Genomic DNA, 27,811 nt, shown 5'->3' on the forward strand with positions numbered 1-27,811 from the left:
CGACTCCTGCCGCCCACCGAACACAGACAGTGAAACGGGGAGTAATCGTACGGTGACGAACCAGGGGGTGTGATCATGATGTGATCGACTTCACTTGTGGAAGACGATTGACCAAGAAGTAGTTATAAGCATTCATTGGACATTAACCACCACCAGTACGACATAACCACCACCATGATGACTTGAACAATCGCCTGTATAGCAGAGCATAAATCACCACATTAGTGACCTACACCACCACCACCACCACCACCACCACCACCACCACCACCACTGTGACGTAGACCACCACCATCATGACATGAAACATCATTATTTGACAGTAATGCGTGGTAATAGTTACGAATGAAATCACAACCACCGTAACATAACCATCACCGCATACTCACTATCAAGCACATTGAATCACTTACGTAGTTGATGCCGACATCGAAGTTGAGGAAATTCCTCCAGCGCTGCGGCAGGAACTTGAACTTGTCACCCAGCGGTATGATGAGGCGAGGGTCGAGCCGACGAGGGTCCTGCGCTCCCGTGGCGAGGCTAACCAGCATGCCCACCACCACCACCACGGTAGAGGCTACCGTCGAGTACCACATGTACGACATGTAGTACGGGCCGGCTGCGTGCTCCCTGCGCGAAGCAAGGGCATTGATAAAATTAACGATGGGGCAATCAAGAACCAATCACAGCACAGATTTCACTTAAATTTATTGACGATGCTAATAACAATTTTAAGCTTCTTTTTACAAAGCGTCCAGCCCGACAACAAGCGTCATGATAACCGCTGAAGGATGGTATACATGTAAATGAGAATGTAAAGGTTGAAGTTCCTCAAGTCCCTCATGATAACCCAGCTGAGCCGACCACAGCGCCCAGTCGAGTCTCCACTCACAGCTCCGGCTCCTCTGTGGTCGTCAGGCCCGTCACCGGCGTGGTCCCCAGGTCTAGCACGTCCTCCTCAGTGCTGTTATACCGCGGACAGCCGTCGATGGAGGTGGGCAGCTTGGGGATGTGGATCCTGCCGAACGCCTTCTCCACCTGGAAGCCGACTCCGATCCAGAAGATGACGAACAGCCCGGAGAAGACTCCCGACATGGCGCCCTGGGGGAGACACAGAGTGAGAGCGGAAATAAAGATAGTTAATTTATAGTTGTCAGAACATTTCTGAAAATGTTGGTGCTTGTAAATATGTGTATAAGAGTGTGAGATATCATGTATGCAAGTTAGAAGGTTAATTAATTTATCAGCTTCATTAGTTTCAGACAGAAAAGACCATAGAATTTGGGAAAATATGCAATCCTGCAGTGTAGCTTGACAAAAACATGATTGCTTCCGTGATCAATGGCCGTTTATCATTAGGGAGACAGTTTCATGCTGTGATACCCAAGCATGTGACAATTATGACGGCATTTATGTAGTCTGATACGTACCGACGAGGATTAATACAGCACATTCTACGTAGTACGTAAGCACTTTTTACGTCAGCGCTTGACGTTCACGATAATAAAACATGAGGCGCATATGATGCATATGTTTTAATTACTATGAGTCTCACCTTATAATTAGCCCAGGGGAAAAACATCCCAAGGGTGAAAAGTCCGAGAAGAGGACCTCCCACCATTCCGTATAGACTGAGCGCTGCCTGTAATGAAACAATCGGACCAACGCCGGGTCATGATGTGGCTACTTATTTCCCCGTTCATAGATGGCGCTAGTAATAGACGCCTGAAGGTATACTGTGCCGCATGGCTTGAGGTTAACGTTAGATCGCTGGAGACTGGGGCGAGTGACGGACGCTGTTAAGGGCAATGTTGACACGCATTTCAGGCTTCTAACCAACTCTGAAGTATGAGAGTCCATTTGTCTCACATTTATTACATGCCATCGTCGAAAGTCAACGAGATATTAAAAACATGAATGATTTGGTACCTATGTATATATGTAGGGAAACAAATACCTATATATAATTTGAACATGGCTTACCTGTAGAATGTCTCCAAGCTGTTCAGCTACGAAGACCAGGACGAATCCCAGAATTCCTGTCGACAAAAACGAACATTTTCACTTTAGTAAGCGCAATATTCGATGACCTCTGAACATTTTGCTTCGGCCAGTTTTATGTTTATGACGAATGTAACGTTTGGTAAACCACCGCCCTCGTCAGAAGCAAGCCAAGTTGTTCGGCAGATGAACAGAGTTTAAAATCAACTTATTAAACCGTCCATCTTTATCCAAACAGCTCGCCAAGTATCACAGCCACCTCGCAGTCACGATTACAATAAGTGATTCTGAACTAGGCATAACTCACTATTCTAACTCGATTCACAAACGTACCGAAGACGACGGCCAGAACCTGCGTGATGAGTGCCTGCCGCTCGTGCGAGAGGGGCTCCTTCCTGTTGGGGATGATGAAGTCCTCCAGCGTGATGGCCGCAAGAGAGTTGATGCCCGAGCTCACAGTGCTGACAATGTGAGGAAGGAACTACTTAGTGATTTGGCCAGAGTGCTCGGGTCTCGGGCAGATTACACGGTCTTCGTAGGTATATTGGTAGACAAGTTGGAGATAAATGGTAGCAGAGTGCAAATTTCCTTTCGTAGCTCATGATTTCACGTTATGTTAATTATCATTTTAACTGGACGGGTTTAACTCCATCTCGTGAAAAGCAGCGTCGCCAAGTCGGCACTGCATACAGCGACACGTTCCCACCCTCGCCACCATCAGCGCCATCTAGGCGGCAGCCACCTTTGACCTTCCCTCACCTCCTCACCTGAGCGCGCCGCTGAATATTCCGGCCACAAACAGTCCCGGCACGCCGGGAATCTCTCCCATTGTGTCCATCACAAACAGCGGAAACAGCTGGTCGGAGGTTGACACGGAGCCAGAGGTGAGAGGGTCACACGTGCGATACTTGGCGTAAATCACCAGCCCGGCGTAACTGCAGACGACCAGCAGGAACAGCAGGCCGAGCAGGTTGATCCAGATGGCGCTGCGAGCGCACAGTGCGAGGTCAGGTCAGGCAGACAGGGTGGATGACAGACGGTGTCTCAGAGAGTCGCAGTGTTTACATCTGTCGGCTCTGTATACATTATCATATCAGCTGTTTGGGATACTTTGAAGCAGGATAGCTGTTTTTAAAGTAGAGGTTTGTGTTCATTCAATACGCTGCCCTCCCTTTCATCTCAATAACCTCAATCCATCAGTCATCACCGAGGGGCTTACATGGAGAGCAGCATTGGCAGGCGTTTAACCAGGCTTAGAACGATTATTACTGAAACACAATAAAATCAAAGCTAACTGGGACGAAATAAAAAGTGGCCGGGGTCTAAGGCCGAAGGGACCCTGCGTCCCTCCCGACTCCTCTCCAACTCACTGCGCTGCCTTTCGTTTGGTGGGCACGCAGAGGTAGCGCTGCACCTGAGCCTGGTTCACACCGTAGATGGTGACCCAGGTGAAGTAACCTCCCACGACCAGCGTCCACACAGTGTGACGCACCCCCGGGCTCGGGTCAAAGCTGCAAACACAAACCAATGGCAGTGGTTTAGTAACGAAGGCAATTTGATAATGAGATTTTGAATGGTTTGCCTAAAATGACAGCGATATTACCGGGCTGCTAATTACCAAAGCACATCAAATTCACAAAAATATGAAGTGAAATGAAGTTGAATACATTGCGTCTATATTTATTGTTCCGCTTTCGTACGTTCTCTTTTTTTCTGTAAGGACATCTCTAAGGACTTCGCTTAGCGGTGGCTCTGTCCTTGTGAATCCTTCCTATCAAAAGGTTCGGACTAAATTTATAAAAAAAAAAAAAAATCTCACCTCTACCGACCATGATTCCTTTGCAGTTTGCACACTACATGCATGATTTACATCAAACGGTAACATTGCCGAGATCAACCCTGCTATCCCGTCCCGCTCTGTTGCCACAAAGTGAGTCACGTATGCGTTTGCGTTGACGAGAGTGTCACTGGAAGCTCGTTGAAAAGTAACCGGCCCTCATTCAGCTGGTTAACGCACCCCGCCCCGGCTAAATTTGGACTTCCGTTGTGCAGGCCTCAGTTGAACGAGTGTTGGATAGGTCACTGCGATCGCTAGTTGTGGACGAGCCTTGAGCCTTCATCATATGATGGTGAGACCATATGATCATGTTTTTTGGACGTTACCCGTCCCGTCCCGTTCGGAAATAACGCATTGCTTGATGATTATACTATTATAATCGTCTATTCATCAATTTTAATGTGAGTTACTGCTTGATGTAATCTACGGTATTTTAGATATTACCTAATAGAAAATAATATTCATTTATTTATAATTTATAATACCCAATAGAAAATAATATCCATGTATTTGTAATTTCTACGAGGGTACATCATTGAGAAAAAAAAACTGTTATAGTGAGGGCTCAGGGCACTCAGGGGAGTACGTTTCTTGAATATGCCTGATTTGTGAATACAGTGAATTCGGCTTACTTGAGGAACTCGAGGCGTTCGCCCTCGTCGGCCGCGTGCCAGACGCTGCCGAACCCTCCGACGTCGAGCGAGCCCTTGATGATGATGGCCAGCATGGCGCCGAACATGATGATCATCTGGATGGTATCGGTCCACAGCACCGCCTTCATCCCGCCCTGGACAGAGGCAGGGGAGCAAGGTCATGTCTCGATTTTTAGGATGACCTCCCAGCAATGCATACTTTGGGTTTATGAGGCCTGTTTGCTTTCAAATCTAGCTATCGGGTAACAATTCTGATATTGAGATGGTGCAGAGTTGCAATCGTCTATGTCAATAAGATTGCTTTTTATTGCTAGAGAAAACAATTAAATAAGCATTAGGTATCGTAGCTCACCAGCGCCGTGTAGAAAATGCAGACGAAGAAGATGAGACATACGGAGAGGTAGACGCTCACTCCCGTCACTGCGGATAGAAACCAAAACGGTACATACGAGCACGTCAACCACTCCAGTGACAATTTTATTGGTGACTACACAGGTGGAAACAAACTGACGGCATTGGTTTGTTATTCAAGGAATAATTACATGAACTCACAATGCAGATGCTGTTTAAAAATTTCAACATTCCAGGTCACTACGTAAGAAATAGTTTCTTGTGGGAACCAGCAATAGGAATCTGCAGCATATTGCAATTACGAGCAATTAACATACACTACCTGGTTGCGAAACAGTGGGTAGGCATTACGAGCCCACATGAGCATTCAACACTTTCATGACAAAGCATAGCTAAATAACAGGGAGTGGCGCAAAAGCGGCACCGACGCAGTATGAACCATGACGGGGCATACTGAGAGGAAGGGGGCGGGAACCCAACGGGACCCGACGTCAACACACAAAGGGTATTGCCCAATGCGCGGCTGCATTACCTTGTGCCAGCGCCAGCGATGGAGCGTACACAACGATTGCCATGTAAATACTCTGAGGAAAGACGCAAAATGTCGGTGAACCATGTCGACAGCAGAGTCGACATAGCGGCATTAAAATTCAATGTTTGAAGTCCAGTGGTGATCCAAGCACTGAATTACGTAGTGCATAGCATAATTACGGCTATTGACAGCTTACCATTTGTATGCAGAAGAGAATCGCACCCAGGGTTCTAACCATTCGATGGAATCGTCTCTCGAGATACTGAAACGATGAGACAATATATTGTGTCATTAATAACTATGAATATATCACGGCATTCCCAACCACAGCTCAAAGACATGGAAAGTACCATATTCTACTTGTTTTGGAGCTCACAGTAAATAGGATTTGTCATTATCTGCATCAATATGTTTGTGTCATTTATCACTTATGCAAAGCAATAGATAAATGGCATTCTGTGGGTTAGATACTGACCTCATACACCGAGATCAGCTGCAGGTCAAAGAAGACGGGCATGTAGAGGTAGGCGGCGGCCGGCATCACCAGGAGGTAGGAGAAGCCGATGACGATGTACTGCGTGCCGTACTGGTACACCTCGGCTGGCGTGCCGAGCAGCGTGATGGCCGACATGAAACTGTGGACCAGGTACCGGGTGCCGTCAGCGACTGCGATAGGAGTTCACAAGCTATTTGTCAGAGGTTGGCGACTCTAAAAAAGTCATTTTGAAACTTCATGTATAGAACGAAATATTTAAAGTCTTTGTTTCATATTGGTTTTACCAGACCTTTAGCAATCTCAACGAGACAAAACTCCCTACGGAGTGATTTTTGGGTTCACAGGGCCTGGTGAATGAGTGTTGTACCTATACAGAAAAAGCGCAGCAATACAGTGGCTGGCAGTTTGTGATAAGGCTGAATCTGAACTCTATTCCAAACAGGCTGGATAAAAAGTAAACATGCGCTTTCTGGAGCCGGTTTTATTCCACATTTATTGCATTGTTGATTTGGCTTGCATTGCTGAAGTGCAAAGCTCTGTAAAAATGATCTCGACCAAGCAGACGGTATGCGTCAGAGAAGGCATGCCCCTGCTAACTTAAAACTGCCCTGCAGCACTGCTGTGCGAGAATTCTCTGCGATGTCAGCAAATAAATACCTCTTTCACGAAACCGAGCCTCAGCGGGCTGCAGTAGCACACACAATAACAATCACAGAGACAGCAGCTCTGTGTGGGATTGGCCGCTCTCCACCGTACACGGAACATACGCTGGGGATTTCAGACGCAGGTCAACAGGGTTTGCGCCAATGTAAATGTAGGGTAAATAGTTTGCCTGGTGCCCTGTCTAGTGCAGCGTTAAACGGCGCCAGACACCCCCAACTGAACCTCCACTGCAAGCACCTCAAGGACTTTTGGTCCGGGCAGGATTCTAAACGGATCTTCAGAGTTTATTTAAGACCGCATGCGAGTTTTTGTATAACGATAAATGCGCATGAAAATGAAAGATGTAGCCAGGCTCCAGATGGCTACTTGTTTGAACTATTGCAAGGTTAATGACGCAATTGAGAGACCGACCGTCCACGGAAACTGTGTGTCGTAATTTTACAGTAAGGCCAGAGAGGTAAACGGTGGTTTGTTTAAAACAATGGTGATAGCAAAGTTATGTCGCGCATGCTCATCACGTCGTCTGGCAGATAGCAGTTGCGTCTGACACGCAAATGCGTTTCTTGGTTTTACGCTTGACGCGCATTTTTCACTACGCCAAAGGAAATGCCAGTAAGAGTGTAACAACGTCAAGACATCATTTTGCACATTGTTAAAGTCATTCAAAAGTTACTTTACCCCATCACGAACCACCAAGTCTCTGCCCCGTACTGGTATGTATGTATGTTACAGTTAGTATGCGAAATCCGTTAGTTTGCAACGCAACTAGTTTCGTTGCAAACTACCTGACCGGCCAGGTAGTTTGCAACGAAACTAGTTCCGTTGCAAACTAACTGACCGTCCAGTTAGTTTGCAAACTAACTAGTTAGGATGCAAACTACCTAGGTACGTTGCAAACTACCTAGTTACTTTGCAACGGAACTAGGTGTGTTGCAACGGAACTAGTTGTAATGCGAAGTCGACGAGGCAGTGGCTCTATTTGTCGGTTATACTCAACTTTAATGTAAATTTTAACAACGGGCTTTAAAACAAAGCTGTGTTTTTCTAACGGGTGACACTAGACATAAGACGGGTGGTCACATTTAGGATAGAAACAGTGAATTAACCGGATTCGACTACATAACGTTACGATCAATGGCGGATCCAGAGGGGGGGGGGAGGGCGCCCGAAATCGCTCCGCCATCCACGCAGCGTCCGAAAGCGACAAATGTTTGCTTATTATGAGAATGAAACGAAAACTTTACAACTTTTATAATCAAATACTTGTTTTAGACTGCACAGCCGTGTGTAAGGATTGGAATCAAAATCCGAAAGGTTTTTGGAATTAGGAGACTTTTTTGGGATTATGTCTCCCGCAACGTTTAACCCGCACATGACTGGGGGGAGGGGGGGGGGGGCTCTACAGAGCCGAGCCCCTTCCCGTTTTTCGGCAATATCTTCTAAGCCGTTTTACGGATCAACACGAAACTTGCAGTACCCTCAGCGGCATCAATTTGACACCTTGTGTTAAAAAATTCAACTTTCTAGCTACCATAGTTTGGCCGGAAATGACGTCAGAGTGACGGCCGATTTTGATGCAACATATTGAATTACGGCAAACGCTCTCAAGAGCTTAGTTTTAAAGCTAGATTCAATATCTTCAAAAACAGCCAAGTTATTTGCATTACATATTGTCAAAAGTTTAAAATTATATATTTTTCAAAGCCATTTTTCAGTACGTTTTTTTCATCGTACAGTAACATAAATGGCACCATCGTGTTCCTGAGCTCAAACTGCATCTGATAGGCACCTTTTTTGTTGAACAATTTTATTTTCATAATTTGACATTTTCTGACCTGAAATTGACCTGACTTCCGGTACATTCCTCTGAAATGACCTCAAATGACACATACGACATTATTTTCGAAATCTACATGTAAAATGGACCATAAAACATGCGTCACGTGACCGATACATGATATACAATTTTCGTGACCTAGGATGACCTGGCCTTGACCTGAAAAAATCGAAGTAAAAGTTCGGTACCCTCAGGGTATCTAAGGCATATATCTAGGAGTGCGTAAACCAAAAATCAGCCTGATCGGACTTGTCAGTCGGCGGCCAGAGCCTAACTTGTGAACAAGCAAAAAATGCCGATAATTTTTACTTTGACCCAACCTGTGACGTCATCGGTGACCTCGAAGTCAATGAAAATAGGTTTCACCCGACAGTTTTTCCAGGGCTATTAGACATTGTTTGAATTTTGACGATCGGCCCAGTAGTTTCGGAGATAGGAGAGGGGGTCTATGGAGAGCCACCCCCTCAGTCACTCGCGTTATGGAAAATATCCCAGTTATGCGCGGGTTAAGACCATCTTTCTGGAACCGCTGCAGTGATCACCATAAATGCGTAGACATAAGCGGAAAGTAAAGGTTCTGCTGCCGATTTCGGAATATTCAGGAACCAGGCCGCTGACGAGCTCCTACCTCCACAACCGATCAGTCTGTGACGCGACATGCCCTTTGATCATTGCGCTGTTACCGAATGACCCGGCACCGCTAGGTCACCTGGCTAGGCGAGTCGAGAAGGAGTCGGCCGGTGAGACAGATTCTTGATCGCACGCTTACCCCGGAACACGGGACAATGGGACAATGCAGTTCAGTTCTGTTCTGTGCGGCGGCGGTGGTGACTGTTGTTAGTGTATGCCGCAAAAAAAAAATCAAAATCGCAAAATGCCCCCCGGAACTGCCCCTGCTCTGGATCCGCCAGTGATGGTCACATTATGTAGTCGAATCTGGTTATTCACTGTTTCATCCATAAATGTGACCATGCCCGACCTACTCGTATGTCTATGTGTGACCCGTTAGAAAAACACAGCTTTTTTAACAACAGTTGTTAAAAGTTACATAAAAGATGAATATAACCGACAAATAGAGCCACTGCCTCGTCGATTTCGCATTACAACTAGTTCCGTTGCAACACACCTAGTTCCGTTGCAAAGTAACTAGGTAGTTTGCATCCTAACTAGTTAGTTTGCAAACTAACTGGACGGTCAGTTAGTTTGCAACGGAACTAGTTTCGTTGCAAACTACCTGGCCGGTCAGGTAGTTTGCAACGAAACTAGTTGCGTTGCAAACTAACGGATTTCGCATACTAACTGTAACATGTACATACCTGGCTATGAGTGACATGGCGGCTGGCAGCACGCCCATGTTCCGTCCTCCGAGCAGGTAGCCGGCGGCGTCCGTCATCTCATGGCGTTTGCACAGGCCGAAGTAGACGCCAATGGCCAGTGACAGCGCCAGCAGCATGCCGAACACGGCGTAGTCGAGCGCCGAGAACCGTGTGATCAGCTCCTCCACGTTGATACCCAGGTGCTCCGCCGAGCCGGCCGCCGCCGTGGGCGTCGCCATCTTGAAGATCTGTGGGAGTCAAAGACAGGTGAGAGCTGTGGCTAATTATAGAGACGTAGAAGTGAACCCCGGCCCCGCTGGGTTATTCAGCCATACGCACCCTGCTGGGGGGGGGACAGATTCTGCCCCCCCCCTGTCTAAATTCCGAACCGGTGGTCGTAGAAAGACGGGAAAAACGGCAATCGAAAGCTCTCAACAAGGTGGATCTTAAGAGCCCAATTTATTTTGCTTAAGTAGGTCAGAGGTCAGGTCAAAGTCAGGTCAAGGGTACAAAATGCAAGTTTCTTCAGTTTCGGCCTTGCACCGTAGTTGCCGTAGAATGGACTGAGATTGATTGCCCAAAACGTGTTCTTAGGCTACCAAGACAATATTCATTGCATACAATGTCATGCAAAGGTCAAGGTCAAGGTCAGGTCAGGTCACCAAAAACGAAATATAGAAAAGGGCATGTGCGACACATGTTTTATGGGCCATTTTGTTCATAGAAATCAATAGGCACACTCAATAAGTGATATGGACCACATCTGGATAAATTTCAGGTCGAGGTCAGGTCAAGGTCAGGTCAAGTGAGGTCAAAGTTTGAAGTTGGTTGTTAAGGCCTAAAAGGTGTCTATCTGATGCAGTTTTTCACGGCGAATCGAATGGTCCTATTTTTTTGTTTCCGTACGAGTTCTACAACTTCCAAAAAATTCATTTTTCAAAAATTTTGTCGTGACGTCATTAAATTTTGAATAACTCCCACATTTTTGATCTGATTCTTCAAACAATTGGTTTGTAGGTGCACATAGACCACTTCTCCGACATATATTCCGTTTTTTTTCGATATACTTTGGATTTTATAAATATTTTCCCAAAAAAGTCAGTTATTTTTTAGAAAAAAATGGGCCAAAATTCAAAATTTTCAAACAACCGAGATAGCCATTTGATAGACAAAGTAGAATCACGTATGAGCTTTTCGTTACGTCTTGATTCCTTTAAAAATGAAGATGTTAGCGGCGTTTGAAATTTTGCCTTTTTTGAGGCGAAAATGGCGGACATGACGTTGCTAAAACGTCATTTTCTCAAAAAAAAATTCCCATGGATCTCGCTCAAATTTTCAGGAAACGTCTTAAATGGATGTATGATAAGGTACTGAAAGTTTGACGTCGTTGGCGTAACGCGTTTGGAAGTTATTGGCGAAAAACGGGAGGGGGCAGATTCTGCCCCCCGCGGGGCGCGGGTGATGCAAAATTACAATGTCATTTTCTGCGCCAACATATAGCTGGTTTTTATTACCTCATTCAAGAATATCTCAATCTCAAATTTTCATCAATTCATAGCACTCCAAAGTATCAAAATTTGTAGGGGTAGGTATCTTTATGCCTTATATTCAATGGCCTGAAGATTAAAGGCCTACAGATGAAATATTATGCATTATGCAAGCTAGTAGGCTCCATAAGCAATTTTTACCAAGCATGCTGAGAACGAAGCGGGGCAACTGTTTGCAGAAGCCGGTGACAAAAATAGAAAATATGGCCTAGCATTTACCTACATCACTGTTCAAGATTAATATCGTTTCCGGTACTCTGGAAGTCGAGAACTACTACAGCACTTTGTTTTTCTAGATGCTTTATCTATGCAGTATGCATGTTATCAGACTTGGTTCTCATGCACTTCTGGCAAATCTTGTAATTGCGCATCAACGGCTTAGTTCACTTATACGCTGTTTATCATCACAAGTACATAATCACATACGAAATTGGTATGATCATGGTTTATTTTATGAAATGCGTAAATCTGTCATTTCAATAAATATCAGATAGGTAATCAAGAGCGGCTTCTCTGCTAACTGCAGGCTAGCACACTTTGCTCGCCTGTATTTATGGTGTTTGTGGTGAAACGGTCATTAATGCGCCTCGCTTGGAATCCCGACTTTATCCTTTTGCGCTAGCTTTATCCGAAACTCCGATGGTGGCTCAGCAACTGCCATACTCACCGAATGCCTTGCTGGTTATTATTATTATCCAACACTTTTTCGAAAGTTTATCAGCCATCTGCGCCTCTCCAATGCTGCTAAACATGCCGACTCCACACGCACTCGATAGTCCTCGGCTCGTTGCCGGCTAGCAGATGTGGTGGACTTCGTGGACGCGTTGTGGACGCGGTGTGGACGCTCTGTGGACGCTCTGTGGACGCTCTGTGGACGCGCGGCATCCACCGAGTCCCGCATGACGCGGGGCCATGTGGTGACCGTGCAGCGTCTGGCATTGACGGCGGATCACGGCTCGCGGACCGTCACTTCACAGACCGCAGTCCAGACCACCGTTTGGGAGAGCTATCAGATTGGATACGCGGCAAACAAAACGGTACCTGAAGATAACCGGTTGGGTGGGTGGGCGCGATCGGTTATTCGGTTTGGTATTGGATTATGATGAAATATAATCAGTTCATGTTTATCACTTGAACCGATAAAGGAACGCTCCCAAAATATATTCAAGTTTTCTTTGTAACTTTGGGCAATTTTTAGAATTTTGAACATGAGGCTGTTCCATTAAATATGAAATATCCTTACTTGATTTGTGCTGCTTAGGCTATTTTATGTCATCCTGCTGAGGGAATTAGCATAACGACCAGGATAGTAGTTTAGTAAATATATGATTTCATCAAGGTAATGATGTGTGAACTGTTGGGGAAATAGTTTCATTGTTTTGTACCCAACGTTGGTTAAATATGCATTCCAATGGAACTATTTGTTCGAAAGACTTAAACACGCTGCACGTAAATATACAGACTGCGAGTAAAACTCATTATCTAAGTTTGAATCATCGAAGCAGAAACTTCTTAAAAATGAATCTGATCCCGACGCTACATATGCTAATGATCCGTTCTTCTGCAAAGGGTCAAGAAAGCGTCTTCAAACGAAGGACCTATGGTGAAAGTAATAACCTTACCAACGTTAGTGCATATGACAAGCTACTGGCGCTTTTCATTATTCATTTTGTTGGAATAAAGGCAAAAAATGAGCCACCATATTACAGTGGGATATAAATAAATAGCATACAAGACTACAAAAGAAGCATCAAATTATTAGATTTATAATATGTGAGATGGTGCTTTTTGCCATGATGAAGTGCCATGGGCGTCGAAACCGGGGGGGACGGGGGGACGCGTCCCCCCAGTCGAGAAACCCGGGGGGACGTCCCCGCAAAAATATCCCCATGAATGATTTAAAAAGTGACCTACGACATTGGTGTATTGTCGTTTTGGGATGAAATTGCGGATACCTACTCGTATACAAATTGAATCTGCGAATTGCTGACATTAGACCCTTGCTTACAGGGCTGCGGAGTAGATGATTTTGGTAACTCCGACTCCGGCTTAAAAAAAAAACGCTCGGAGTCCCCACTCCATCTCCGACCACGGCATCCCTCGGCCCGCATCGGAGTGAAAAAAAAAAACATGCGATGTGATGCTTTTGTCTCTTTGAACGTTTCTTGGCACATTAAAAGATAACATTGCCTACGAGGTGAAGCTCTGGACTGTCCGTCCCAGGTCCTCGATAGGGAGCCAAAGCTCCAGTTGTAGGGGCGACCATATCCAACAAGGGCTGAAGATCTGTCCCAAAGTCTCAGAGTGCAGTAGGACAACAGCTTGCAGAGACCACACATTTTACATAGGATATTCGTAATAGTCAAGACCTTCAGCTCACTCTCAAACGGCCCTCTTCCCGTTCGAGGCCATCCGACAGCAGAAGGTATCACCATGGCCTTTGAGCGCTTGATGCTTGAGGGTGAGAGGACCTCGTCCTGGTCTGAGAGAGCCCAGGAGGACGTAATGCTCAGTATGCCCCTGCATTGGTCTTACCATGACCCCTACAATCACCACAGCCAACAGAATCTCCAGCTCTTATTCGACCCATCCTCGGGGATGACGTTGACTCTGACTTCAGAGTTGAAGTCTGTTACGATTTTGGTGGCTCCAACTCCGTATCCGACCAAAACCGTCGACTACGACCGAAGTCGACTCCGACCCCGCAGTCCTGCAGCTACACTGCACAGAAGTTGGAAAAAAGCTGTACCTATGGTTGACAGCGGTTTACAGAGGACCACACGATTTTTTAGAGGCAGGGCTGCTGCTGCTGGACTTGGTGACCAGACCCTAACTGTCCTGGTATCAAACTTATTACGCGGGATGCAAAATTTATGCGTTTTGGGACTGTTTTGCCAAGAGTTTTTGCCAATTTTCGCGGCGCTTCGCACCGCCAATTCATGCACAGGTAGAGAAGAGTGTGACTAATAACGCCTCCACGTGAGAACATGAGAACATGTGTATTGTGTATGCGTTACAAGTAGTACATAGGCCTGAAATGGTACGGTAAACTAACTAAATTTTGGGTTTTAGTCAGCCAATCCGTCCCCCCAGTCAAAAATCCGTGGCGACGCCCCTCAGATGAACAGATATAAAAATCTGATGATGCTGTAAAGCGAAAGCTCATTCTCATATTTGGCCTATTTTACAATAAAAGTCTTACATTTCTGCCATGTTATTGATCATTTTTGCATATTTATATTTATTAGATTTATCTGCTTCATGAACCCGCAATCGGCAACATGTGAACTGCCAATTAGCTTAAGAACACCTAACCTACATAAATAACTTAACATGCTTGGCATGTAAAAATTGGTTAAGCAATTCATATTTTTCTTGTCACACCTCATCCTCTTGGGTCTCTAATACGGCAACCCCGTATTTACCATATCCTAGCTGCGCACTGCGCAGTGCACAGTAACGTAGGCGAATGACGTCAAACGCATCGCGATTATGCAGCGAGTGTATGACGTCACGATAGCAGCCGTCGAGCGGCGTCCAGAATGGTCAATTTTCGCTATCGTCAGACCGGCACGGCTGACCTCCGCTGTGCTGGTGTGTGCAAACCCAGCATCGCATCTTGTTGGTGCAGCCGCCCGCCGCACGGTGGGTGCTGGGACAAACCGGTTTGGAATCTGAGAGTGGTCTGGCTGTGGGGGTGATAGGACGCCGGCTGGTCGTTGATTTGTGGTCCCAGGAGACGGCAACTGGTCCTTGCTTTCTGGATCTGCGGACCGACCGATAAAGTCCCACACGGAGAAAAATAATTACTCCCCCCGGGAATCACGATCCCCTATTTGGGAATCAACTGACACCCATGGTGTAATCCGATTCTGAAAAACGGTGTCCATACACCGTTTTTTAGTGTAAATTGATCTCGGTCAGAATCACATACCCAAGGGTCATTTGACTCCCAAAATTTTGACTCCCATTTTAGGTGTCGTGTCAAAAGATCCTGCAAGGTGTCAGTGTAAAATGACACATCTAAGCGTTTTTGACGCTATCATGAGGAGTTTTTATATCCTATAGGTGTCATTTCACACAGTTGAGCGTTTTCGCAATCCACGACTCCCTTATTAGGTGTAATTTGATCCTCAGTGGTGTCATAATATTCCGTACAAATGACTTATTGAGTGTAATTTGACCCTGGGTAGTGTCATAATATTCCGGTGTCATTTGAGCCCCATTGGGTTCAAATGACACCGGAAATGTTATGGCACCACTGAGGGTCAAATTACACCTAATAAGCGAGTCACGGATTACGAAAACGCTCAACTGAGTGAAATGACACCCATAGGGTTCATGATAGCAGTATAGCGGCGGAACATCTTCAATTAAGGGGGGGGGGAACCGATAGATCCAGCTCTCAAATTTATCGAGAGATCCGTAGGGATCACAGATTCGAGTCTCATTTTTTGCTTGAGATCCTGTGAGATCATAGATCCTCACTTATTTTTTGTCAGCACAGAAATAAAAAAAAACACTTGTTGCAACGCATAACCGTTCTGTTTGAGTGATTTTATGTGCTCGCACGTCATAATCCATAGTTTTGTGGCACTTATTGATACAGAAACCCTTTAAAACATGGTTTCAAATGTTGTGCATGGTGGGATCCACTCAGATCATAGATCCATGTTCTTGATTTATCGTCAGATCGTATGAGATCATAGATCCAAGATGAGTTTTTCACGACGGATCCGATGGGATCATAGATTCTAACCTGTTACCTGCAGTTTGCTTCGAGATCCACTGAGATCATAGATCCATCGCTCGGATCCATGCACATGTTTGGTGCTAGCCATGGCTGGTCCGCTACGAAGATGAAATAGGCAATAGCCCCATCAGCAGGCTGCACTGTCAATTTGCGGACGAAGATTTGTGGGAAAATGCGAGACGAAGAAATGCGGAGACGAAGAAATGTGCGGACGAAGAAATGTGAGACGAAAAAATACGGAGACAAAGAAATGCGAGACGAAGAAATGCGAGACGAAGACATGCAAGACGAAGACATGCAAGACGAAGACATGCGAGGCGAAGAAATGCGAGACGAAGAAATGCGAGACGAAGAAATGCGAGACGAAGAAATGCGAAACGAAGAAATGCGAGACGAAGAAATGCGAGACAAAGAAATGCGCGGACGAAGAAATGCGGAGACGAAGAAATGCGAGACGAAGAAATGCGAGACGAAGAAATGCGAGACGAAGAAATGCGAGACGAAGAAATGCAAGACGAAGAAAGGCGGAGACGAAGAAATGAGAGGACGAAGTTTTGCGGACGAAGAATTGCGCGACGAAGAAATGTCATGCAAAGATTTGTCCGGATACGCTGCGGTATCAATTGATTTTCGGTGACTCAGACTCCGACTCCAGTACCGGCTTCCAAAGTCTACTCCGACTCTGACTCCGGCCACAACTGTCAACTCCACCCAACTCTGACTCTGACTCTGTAACCCTGGTGCGAACCACAGCTCAGGTCCAGTGGTTTGAGTCAATGGCCGGCCAATCAGCAAGCTGCATTGTCGTGTGACGTCATTTGTGTTCTAGCCATGCCGGTCCGCCACGAAGATGAAATAGCTCGACCTTGCAGGAAAACCGTTAGGAAAGCCGTTGACTTCAGTTGCCGGAAGTGTGCCCACGTGGGTGCGTGTGGTGTGAGCGGGGAGAGGAACTTATTTGAATTAACGCGCTTGTAATGTCGCCAAACGTTGTTTAAAGTGTAGATTTACTTCAAGTGATAGTGCTTTAACGATAGACTTCAGATTTTATTTGTAGTTTGCTCAACATGCGTATTTAAATAACGAGGCGCCCTGCACTCGGCGAAATTTTGAAGTAGGACAAGATAGCAACGCCCCATGGAGACGGAGGTAAGTTTTTATGTCATTAAGCAGCAGAATAACTCTACCTAAGTAAGTAGCAATAATCACCGGTTGATGGAACATTGACATTGTTGAAATGTGAGTAATTCCTTACGGTGAATGGAGTCACGGACCCATGAGCCTTACGATAAGTTTTCATTAGATTTCGCCATACATTTCGTGCCCAAATGTTTTGGAATTTATTGTTGCATATAAAATAAAGAATGACATGCATGTATTGTTATTTGCGGCACGTGGTTAACAACTGCAATTATGACTCTGTTTGAGAGTGTATTTTGATCCCATAAGGTGTATGATTCCGAGAATCATTTGACAATATCTGGTATAAAGACTGATTGAAAAGAAGACGTCATCGTCAATAGATAAAATTGTAGCTGCAAGGGTGAAGACACATGTAAGCTACATTTAAAGTCTCGTTGCAGTCTGGCTAATCGTTCCTATAAGCTTCAGAAGCAGAACATACCCATGGGTATGTTGGTTAGTTGTACGGGGACCCGCAGTTGCTACTGAACAGCGACCCTGAGTAAATTGTCCCAGCACCCTCACAGGGAACAACGAAAAGCTGTCAGAGGGCACGCACAGAAAACCTCAGCTGCTCTTGTACACGGACCGACAGTCGATATCAATGTTATCGGTCGTTACTGGACAGGATAGACGGCTAGAGTTAGGGTTCGTGGACACTTCCTAGAGTATTATGACTCTGATTTGGGGTGTATTTTATACCACATGTCGTCAAATGATTCCCGGAATCATACACCGTGTGGGATCAAAATACACCCTCAAGATCCGATTACTCCCTGAAGTGACACCTAAAAGGGGTGTTTTTTGAAGCGTACCAAAAACGCGCAGTTTCCAGGAGTCAGATTACACCCGGAATCAGACTTTTCAGACACTTCCTAGAGTATTATGACTCTGATTTGGGGTGTATTTTATACCACATGTCGTCAAATGATTCCCGGAATCATACACCGTGTGGGATCAAAATACACCCTCAAGATCCGATTACTCCCTGAAGTGACACCTAAAAGGGGTGTTTTTTGAAGCGTACCAAAAACGCGCAGTTTCCAGGAGTCAGATTACACCCGGAATCAGACTTTTCAGACACTTCCTAGAGTATTATGACTCTGATTTGGGGTGTATTTTATACCACATGTCGTCAAATGATTCCCGGAATCATACACCGTGTGGGATCAAAATACACCCTCAAGATCCGATTACTCCCTGAAGTGACACCTAAAAGGGGTGTTTTTTGAAGCGTACCAAAAACGCGCAGTTTCCAGGAGTCAGATTACACCCGGAATCAGACACTTCAGACACTTCCTAGAGTATTATGACTCTGATTTGGGGTGTATTTTTATTCCATAAGGCGTATGATTCCGGGAATCATTTGACGACGTACGGTGTTAAAATACACCCTCAACCAGTGTCATAATACCCTAGAAAGTGTCTGATTCCGGGTGTAATCGGACTCCAGAAAACTGCGCGTTTTTGGTACGCTTCAAAAAACACCCCTTTTAGGTGTCATTATTTTTTTCAGTGCAGGCTATTCGCTCGGGGAGACGGCGGTTCCTAGTTACGCGAGGGACTTTCCATCTCTGTCTGCCCTTCAGTGTACTGTGACAATGGTCAATGGATGAAAGTCTAAGCATTTCCAGAAAATAATTCTTATCGTTCCATCCATAAGTGCCTTTTCCAACGCCCATTATCCTGCCTTGCAACGCCACCTCATCCGTCATTTCGGCCACCGCCCTATCTTGCCTCCTTCCCTATCCCCGCTCCTCCCCCGGCCCGACCTGTTGTAAGCCGCAGCGAAACTGGCAACATGCTGTTGGGCTGCTGCGCAATCCACTGCTCATCTACCTGGGAACCCTCACCACCACGAAAATGCGTTACCCTGGACAGTGTAGGGACTCTCAGTGGAATTCCCAGGGACCCTCATCGGCTCTTGCGGGACCTTCGGGATCCCTCAGGACCTTCCGGCTCGTTCCACACCGTGTCCACTGCGTCATGCCTTGCCAATCTGTTCTGAGAGGCTGCTGCACTTTGAAGGCAGCCGGCCTGCAACTGCGCAGACTACACACTGTGCATATCTGCCGTTTCGGTCTTCCCAGACCCGAGGCGGTCTCGAGACCTTTCTCTATGGCTCCTGTCGCGCGTTTAATGCAGATTGCAGGCCGGCCGGCGCAGCTGTCACAGGCGCGGCGTAGGGGGCGACTGTGGCGTATAGTGGCGCAGGAAGCCTGTGTGGGGGTGGTTTGTGGTACGGGAGAACGGTGTGTGGCGTTTAGTGGCGCGGGGGGATAGTGTAGGACGTGTAATGGCGCAGGAGCATTTGTGGCGGATAGCCGGGCGGGGAATGGCTATGACGTGTAACGGCGCAGGGAGCCGGGGCGAGGGCGCTACGCTCGGGAGACCTTGCAATTCAGCGGGGTGACCTTGCCCTTGGGCACGCCAAGCCCGTGATTGGTCGTCAACAGGCACGGCCCGCACCGTGGGGTGAATGAGCCCCACTACAACCCTGATGCAATAGCGTGGTATGAGGCGCTGGAGTAACGCGATGGGGCGATGAGAGAGTCGAGTGCAATGCTGACATGACCTGCCCAAGAGGAGGCGAGTTGGACGTTCACTGGTGGTAGAAGCTTGCTGGCGTTAACGTCTATTTGTCAACATACGGAGCGGGGGGAGTGAGTTAGAGAATAACATCGACATGGCGCGACGTTGAAGCCTACCCAAACCATGCATGGGTAAATGGACTTTGATACGGTTTTGATCGGACAATTATTTTTCGTGGTGTGCATGCTATTACAACATTTTCAAGCTGCGATGATAACTATTGCCCATAGCATTAAATGAAATTAAGCTGGTATTATCTTATAAAATATGCAGAATTATAAAATGATACTGTTTAGCAAGCTTATCAGCCAACAACAAAAAGCCATACAAATTATCTGAGCAAGAATATGAAAGATCTGAAAAACTGATGTACCAAACAAGTAAAAAGAATTTAATTATCAATGGTTTCAAATTCATTGACTCATGCGCCCGAATGTTTTGATTACAAGAATACAAATTTATCAGTAAACGACCCCAATCTCGCCTTCTCAGATAAACACAGTGAGCCTTACTTGGCGCTCACCCTTACCATACACACACCCCAACACACGCACTGCGCATAGAAACACACATCCACAAGGTCTCTGTAACCCATCACTCTAAACACATGTGCCACGCGCGCAATAAACATGTCACTTTATAAACACACCACGCAGTAAACACATAACCTTGTAAATACGTTACCAAGAAGATAACGAAAATGGAGCCCAGTCTCGAGCAGATCTACACTCGGCGGGTCGTAAGACGATCACATGAGAACTACGCGAGCACGCCACCTGCGGACTGGGGCCAGACAGTTTCTCTGGATCTGGACATGGCCAGTCACGGAACCGGCAGCCTAGGTCTATTTTTAGACCGGGCGACACCGGTTCCCCTGGTTAACGAATGCATGATGTCAGCATGGAATCGTTATATCGGTCGTACTAACAATGCATGCGATTAAAAACAATGCGATAATGCATGATAGTTGGGCGCTCGTGACCTTTAGTTGAAGCCTGATTCACTGGATCGTAAGCAAGGTCTGAGAGCTTTAGTATCCATTGAGAGTGTGAAAAGCATCAGCTTTACTGGCTGCTGACATTTCCCCATCTGAGTGAGGTCACTTGTTGTGGATCAATTGCTTGTGAAAGGGACAATGGGAATTGACAAGAAAGAAAGAATGAACGCGTTCCTAAATGAGGCTTAAAATCAAATATGCAACTATCACTTGCCATCAGCTAAATCGTCGGGTATGGTCTCATATTATACTCATATTAAAAAAAACATTTTATTTTTTTACGTCTATCTAAAACGTCAAAGATATGTGAACGTCGGTGTGAACTTTGTTCACAAACAATCAAACCAACTAAATTAATTGCTGAAATCATTGGGTCTTACCACTTCATGAGTGAAAAATGGCTGAGGGAAGCTTTTTTTTTTGGCTGAGGGAAGCTTTGAGTTTGCATTCGACCTTATTTGCTTACACAAATCGCAAGCATATTTGAGGCCAATGACTATTTAAGTCAGCCGATATAAGTTGTCGTCTGCCATTTACATATTGCACAATGCAGACGACCAGTGCAATGTCCATGTAGTGTATGCCTGTTTTCTATCAGATGATGTAAAACAGGGAATTCGAACAGGCTCGTTATGATCATTGTGACCGTTGTGCAATTATACCAACGGATGCACATTGCAGACATGGGGCGTGATGTGTTAATTCGACAGTCAGTCATGTTCCAGATGTCTAATCGACTACAGAATGAAGTTCCAGTTTTCACAGGCAATTATTTGCCTGGAGTGGTAGGCTGTGCCGCATCACACGGGCTGAGTTCACAAATTATAGCTTTGTCCCAATGCTCACAATCGACACGCTTAATTGCGTGATCAACGGCACAACTTAGCGCTCCGGTCAACTGATAGCTTCTGAGGAGTGGAACATTTTTTAACATTTTGAACATTTTGTAGTCGACTATCCATGGCTGATAAATCAGACCATGGGTGACCTAAATTTCAGAGGGCTGGTAACACATTGCTGAGATGGAGCAAACAGATTAATTTACCAACTACTTGCTATTTTTAATCAGACTTATCGATGTGTTTCCTTCCTTAAATATCAGAAGTATGAATTCATGAGGTGAAATAAGCATGGAGCGATCACAAGCCGACACTGCCGTTCAAACGCATTTTAGAGCATGTCGTACTGCAACGCACACGCTAGCTTGGCTAGCCAATCATAGCAGCATCACAGATAGCATAGCGTAATAACCATTACCAACCATAACCATATCTAAAGTTTTCCTTGCCTTTATATGACTCCACTTTACCCAGAATATCTTAAAGAAGTTCTCACAAAAATCGGAATCAAAACTGTTGGCTATCAATTGCCTCCTATCCACCTATCATCCAATTATCCGGTAACGGCAGCCCAGTGCTCATGAGTCGTTAGCCGGCTATCTCTCCTCTGCACGGGAGGGATTTTCTCCCCTCTGCACGGGAGGGATACCCTCGGTCACAGTGCTCACCGGTACCGGTTTGACGCTCTCTGGCAGTGTCCCTGGTGGGCGATCTTCTCTCTGAAGGCTGAGGTGAGCCGCTTAGCAGGCTGGGTATCAGCAGTCAGTAGCCAGCAGTCAATAGTCAGTGGTCAGCGGTCAGCAGTTTGTGGTCAGACAGCCGACCAAACGACTGGTCGCCTGCTGCAAACAGCACGCTACCCGTGCGGACCGGTACTGGCGCTCGACTAACCGCAGCCGCCGCGCCGCTCACCACTACCCCGACCGGGCGCTCTTTGCAAACAGGGGCCGCGTGCGCCGGCATGCTACACCCCCGAGCCCCGCCTGCCTGCCGTGGTAACAGCAAGCAGCAGCGTGGCTGCCGCTCCCAAAACCGTAATTAAATCTGAGTGGTACTCTGACTGGCGCTTGGCCAGAGAGACGTCCTTCCGACAGGTGTACGGCGAATTGTTTGGTGTGGGTGTCCCGTAAGACTCTCACAGACTGGCGTGAGCAAGTGTCCGAGAAGTCTCTCTGCCGCGGGCCCTGGACACCACTGATGTAGATGAATGCTTTGGAGGCATGAAGATATGCCGTCCTGACACTGTCTCGCTTTTACAGAAGCAACTCCGGTTAAATTTCTAGGCTCAGGTCGACCCAGATTCACACAAATGCGTTTTAAATCCAAATTGGTGAGATTTGTTTGCTTTCCCGTTGTCACAGAGCACTCAACAAGAGACAAATAACTAGAATAGTGTATTTTTATCTTAATGCGACTATGTTTTGTAATTGAAAAGCCAGAACCTATTGAGAACGCACAATTGATTGATTTAGTAAATTTAGTCGGCATTTTTCCTTCTAGAGCAGAAGGTAAAAGAACATTAAAAACGAGGCAAAAGAGGAGGCAAACATAATAAAGACACACTAGGAGTGCATCATTTGATAAAGATGATAGCTTACGTGTTATGGCTAATCGCGTGCATCCATGGCCCGATTATCATTTGATCTAATTTAATTAGCCCATTTCTTATTTGGAAATACGAAATGCCCATTCATTGGCCAAATATTAATTTGGATTAGTACTTATCGGCATATTCATCTTAAACCTAGTTACATGACATATTCCAACGAGTTGCATCAGCAACTGTCACGGATGTCACCCGGTGTAGTTTGAAGATCAATTCAAAAAGGGTGTCTCGTGGTGCGGTTGTACTGTACGCCATCTTGCAAGTCTAGCGGCACCTATTTTTAGGCCGCTGGCTGACGACGCCGTGCAGTGACAACTCAACGCAGCAGAGCAGCCCGAGATCGTGCCAGCAGTATCCTCTTGAGACTGGTCAGCATTTGAGGCCGAGCTCGACTTCCCCCGGGACCCTGAGGGCGGTGGGTTAGTTGATGCGGGCATTTTCCATCTGAGACCGGTCTGAAATGTTTGGTCGTCGTCTCTGTGGTATGAGATAAGGTGACCTATATAAAGTAGCGCTCACAGGAATGTCATAAAGGATGAGTAGTGAACCTACAGATTATCGAAAGATTAGCATGCAATGCACTGTTTGCTAATCATTACCAGGGATTACTATTTTAGCGAATGCCAGTATAGCCAATCATTTTCTTACATAGATCTCACGAAGCAAATCCAAGGCTCGCTGGCTCAGTGAACAGTGACCTTTGTGTATGAATTGGTCCTTTCTTTTCGTTTTGTTAAGTTTCTTTATTTGGCGGCGACTGTTGGGATGTAATCAGTATCCATGTTACCTACACTAAAGATATGTCGATGTTGCTATGAGCAGTGCCCTTTATGTTATTCTAATGTGTTAGTTTTGTGTTAGGTCCCTCCCGACTAGCGCCGGTCACGCGCGGCTGGGCTGCCAGCTGACCGAGAGCCACCGTCCGGGGGCAGGGTCGAAGGTCGGGGAGCTGCGCGGGTCGGAACGGACCGACTCAGACCTCACTCTCTGACCGGCCGTGACCGAATACAAATGGGCTGATCAGTGTGTGAACGAGCGTGCTTGAGTTATGACGGACACGGTACAATAGGTGCCAGTGTGAAAGAGGTCCTTATGGCCTCCAAGTGCGTGTCCTCGAGGTTATGTCCGCGACTGGGAAGATCGGCCACGAGTTGTCGCGGCCTGCGGCGGCAGGGTTGACCACAGCGGCACGCGCCTGCAGTGACCGTCGGAGGCACCTCACGCACGGGGAGTAGGAGCGTGCTGGGACGCAGCCGCACGCCGCAGCGAACGGTACAAAAGGGAGTCTTGGACGCTGGTAAGGACCACTTCAATACCGGGCAGCGATGAGGCTTGTAAGCAGACTCAGTTTGTCACATGCGTTTCATTGGCGCATAAGCACGCATTTTATTTGGAGTTAAAGACACCACTATGTGATAAAGCACATATGGTACATTTTTGCATTGTTTCAAAATGTGTAGGATATTTTTACCTTCTTGACCTGTGAGTTGTACGACTGCGATTTCATTGCAGGTAGTCATCCTTTGTTTGGCTTCTGTAGCTTTCTCCCGGCCTCAGGATGAAAAAGACGCGACCATCGTCGACTACTTCAACGAACTCAGGGAGAACCAGAACTACGACTTCTCGTGAGTACCTGTCCACTTTTAAACTTAGGCACTTGAACTGTATCAGACAGAGGTCCATATATAAGGTGATGGTTAGTGCAGAACGCTTATTTGCGGTTTATTTATGGCCTAAAGCAATAATAACATCCAGACATCAGGCGGGGGAGATGAACTCTGTCGAAATGTTGCGCCGGTTTAATAGAGATACTCATTGCTTCTGTCACAGATTCACAAGTTCAACAATCTGTATCATACTATCCAAACCGTCCTGGTAGCTGTGGTCCATGAATAAGATGAATTTTCTTGCACCTGGCAATGGGCAGTAGATAATTTAGAATGATTGTTGGTCTTTCATGCTGGATGAGCGAGTACAGCGTTCCAACTAATGGGAGAAAACCTTCCGCTGAGTTTTAACTAACTGGTCTCAAACTTCACACACCTCCCATCTTTTCCAGACTTGAGACCTCTAACGGGATAATTCGGGAGGAGTCTGGAGTTTCCTACCCTGGCGCCGACCCCGAGACGGGCAGCTACACCCAGTCGGGCAGCTACGAGTTCACCCACCCTGACGGCACCGTCACCTACCTGTCGTTCATCGCGGATGAGGACGGCTACAGGGCCGAAAGTGACGCCATTCCAGTGTTCAATGGGCGTGTGGATATCCAAGATGTCTAGAGTTGTGTTTTAAAAGATGATCCATTCATGTTCCACATTGTTTAATTATTATATGTTCGATGGAAGCGAGTGTTTGCGGTATGCTAAACTGCAATGCGTTGGGAGTCGCTAAAATCGAATTTGTAACTCTCTATGACACCGAAAATACACAAACACAGCTGGTGTAATGTGTGGAAGTTATATGCCTTCGAAACATACATAATAAACCGCTATCTACTGATGTTTGTATAATGCATTGAATAAATATATCACGAAATGGGTATCGTAGAGACCTGAATTACAAAATAGCGGAACAGGTTTCCATCGGATCATCACTGCCCCAGTTGTGTAGCACTGTCGCCATCGACAGGTAGTGTAACGCGCTGCTCTGCTGCAGATACAGGTAGCCGAAGGACATTTCCCTGAAGTCTGACACGTAAAAACCATCTGAGGCCGAACAACACCAAGATGCCGTCAAATCCCATGTTTGTACCCTTCGTTGGATGATACACTTGAAAAATGTCCAGATTTGAACGGGATCGGCGTTTCATGTCACCTGCATCTGTCGACACCGGTGCACTATATAAGCTGAGGGTGTTTCCAACACGGCACACACTGCCCACCAGACATCACACCAAGATGAAGCTCGTAAGTGATCAGAAGCTAGTGAACGCAGTGGTTGTGAAGTGGATATTGTGTGAAGCTCAGACTGAAACCATCAGTGCTCATGAACGAAGTGCGGTGATGCGCCTTCGTAGTTCGCCTATCGACTACAATTCCTCGTTAACTTGCTACATCAGTGCCACTTCATTTCTTTGTTGACGTGTCTTCGTTTGTATGATGAATAAGTTTTGACCAAGGCCATCTGCAGCCGCTTTGACGCGATTTTTGTCCTTGTCCACAGCTGATCGTGCTGTGCCTCGCTGCCGCGGCCCTGGCCCGGCCCCAGAGTGAGAAGGATGCCACCATCCTGAAGTATGTGAATGAGCTCCGCGAGGATCAGTCCTACGACTTCAGGTACGCACTGTTCGAGATAACATTACTTTAAATTTGTTTGTAGTTCCAGTACGCTCTTGGCACTGTAGTGCTCTCGATACTTATCATGTCACACCGAAAACTTGTGCATTCTTTCCTGGAGAGTTAATCTGCTGGGAGAGAGTACGAGGCACGCAGACGTAGACGCACCGTGGGGTAAACTTACTCTTTTGCAGAGGATAGTGTTACCCTGAAGCAGAGAGTAACACAACAGATTTATCCTCTGTAAGAGGGTAAATGAGGAGAGTTGACCCTACCGTGTGTGGTAAAAACGTCTGCATGCCTCGTACTCCGCTCCAGAGGGTCAACTCCCCAGGAAAGAGTAAAGAAGTTTTCAACGCAGTCTTAACGCCTTTAAACATATATAAGGTACCCGAAAAACCCGTTCTGAAGCATCGGCATAATTATTAATTAATCCAAACTACTGTTTCATCCAACAGCTTCGAGACGTCAAACGGCATCGCTCGCGAGGAGTCTGGCCTGTCCTACCCGGGCCTTGAGCGGGAGACTGGCAGCTACACCACATCAGGAAGCCACGAGTTCACCCACCCCGACGGCACCGTCACCTACCTGTCCTTCATCTCTGACCAGGACGGCTACCGGCCCGAAAGCGACGCCATTCCCACCTTCAACGGACGCGTCGACATCCAGGACGCCTAAACAACACGAATATGACGCGTTGTCAAAGAGCAGTGGCAGGAGGAATGTGTGCTTGAGTGGCGTGTGTCATGGTCTGCATTTTCCTCTGATACTATCTGTTGGTCGCAGCGCGTTTCAAAGGTCGGGTTGGACCTCGTTTCCCACGACCAAGCGCTGTGCTGGCAACTGTTATGGTCGCTGTCGCGGCTGAGTGCTATTTTTGGTCTCTCTCACATTCTCGTCCACAAATGGTTATATCATGCCGAGTGTCATGTGTGAATGCACTGGCATGGGACCAGCAGCATCTTTTACGATGATTCGTTGTATTCACGAGAAATATATTTGCTCATTGCTGAGCACCTACTGAATGTATTTCAACCAGCGTCATGTCACTAGCTTACACGGTATCCCTGAGGCTAGCCTATCAAATATTCGGCCGTAGGCCATAGATCTCGTGAAAACAACTCATTCAGTCATCAGTATTGGAACAGACCTCGTGGTTTATATTCAAATAGCTCGTATCTAAGTTTGAAAAAATACGATCTTCTCACAGATCACCGGCTTATCTCGCCTTGAGGCCAGCACAATCAATGTCACTGCACCACACCGCCACGCTAATCACCACGCATCATGTCATACCGTCATGAGAGGGAGGACCAGACATGCGACCGCGCTGA

At 46.4% G+C, this 27,811-nt stretch overlaps 2 protein-coding genes and 1 long non-coding RNA gene across 5 annotated transcripts in view; 2 read left to right on the forward strand and 1 right to left on the reverse strand.

Annotated features, from left to right (window-relative positions):
• The window catches only part of LOC122389983 (sodium-coupled monocarboxylate transporter 1-like), a 24,583-nt gene extending 1,764 nt beyond the window's left edge, over positions 1 to 22,819 (reverse strand). Inside the window, exons 1-15 of one of the 3 annotated variants that reach the window (XM_043382542.1) lie at positions 22,265 to 22,549; positions 9,687 to 9,934; positions 5,850 to 6,009; positions 5,571 to 5,636; positions 5,375 to 5,426; positions 4,844 to 4,911; positions 4,471 to 4,625; positions 3,372 to 3,512; positions 2,769 to 2,987; positions 2,335 to 2,462; positions 1,984 to 2,039; positions 1,556 to 1,642; positions 893 to 1,101; positions 414 to 630; positions 1 to 6 (exon numbers count right to left, since the gene is read on the reverse strand). The exon at positions 1 to 6 is cut by the window's left edge and continues 127 nt beyond it. In XM_043382542.1, the coding sequence (XP_043238477.1) occupies positions 1 to 6; positions 414 to 630; positions 893 to 1,101; positions 1,556 to 1,642; positions 1,984 to 2,039; positions 2,335 to 2,462; positions 2,769 to 2,987; positions 3,372 to 3,512; positions 4,471 to 4,625; positions 4,844 to 4,911; positions 5,375 to 5,426; positions 5,571 to 5,636; positions 5,850 to 6,009; positions 9,687 to 9,925 (1,803 nt within the window). In that variant the 5' untranslated portion in view covers positions 9,926 to 9,934; positions 22,265 to 22,549. Of the gene's footprint in view, positions 7 to 413; positions 631 to 892; positions 1,102 to 1,555; positions 1,643 to 1,983; positions 2,040 to 2,334; positions 2,463 to 2,768; positions 2,988 to 3,371; positions 3,513 to 4,470; positions 4,626 to 4,843; positions 4,912 to 5,374; positions 5,427 to 5,570; positions 5,637 to 5,849; positions 6,010 to 9,686; positions 9,935 to 22,264 lie in introns of all 3 variants that reach the window. The other 2 variants (XM_043382541.1, XM_043382543.1) reach the window with 2 other exon arrangements.
• A 1,365-nt stretch (positions 22,820 to 24,184) lies between these two features.
• LOC122389984 lies at positions 24,185 to 25,741 on the forward strand. Its single transcript, XR_006258052.1, has 3 exons — positions 24,185 to 24,499; positions 24,715 to 24,827; positions 25,262 to 25,741. It is a non-coding gene; the product is annotated as an uncharacterized LOC122389984 (long non-coding RNA).
• Positions 25,742 to 26,032: 291 nt separating this feature from the next.
• On the forward strand, positions 26,033 to 27,497 carry LOC122389985 (cuticle protein CP14.6-like). Its single transcript, XM_043382544.1, has 3 exons — positions 26,033 to 26,108; positions 26,365 to 26,477; positions 26,936 to 27,497. Exons 1-3 carry the CDS (start codon positions 26,100 to 26,102, stop codon positions 27,153 to 27,155), a joined length of 342 nt encoding a protein of 113 aa, XP_043238479.1. The 5' UTR covers positions 26,033 to 26,099; the 3' UTR covers positions 27,156 to 27,497.
• Positions 27,498 to 27,811: the final 314 nt, after the last annotated feature.

Source organism: Amphibalanus amphitrite, unplaced genomic scaffold (assembly GCF_019059575.1).
Source record: "Amphibalanus amphitrite isolate SeventyFive unplaced genomic scaffold, NRLGWU_Aamphi_draft 000378F_arrow, whole genome shotgun sequence".
Taxonomy (NCBI): domain Eukaryota; kingdom Metazoa; phylum Arthropoda; class Thecostraca; order Balanomorpha; family Balanidae; genus Amphibalanus; species Amphibalanus amphitrite.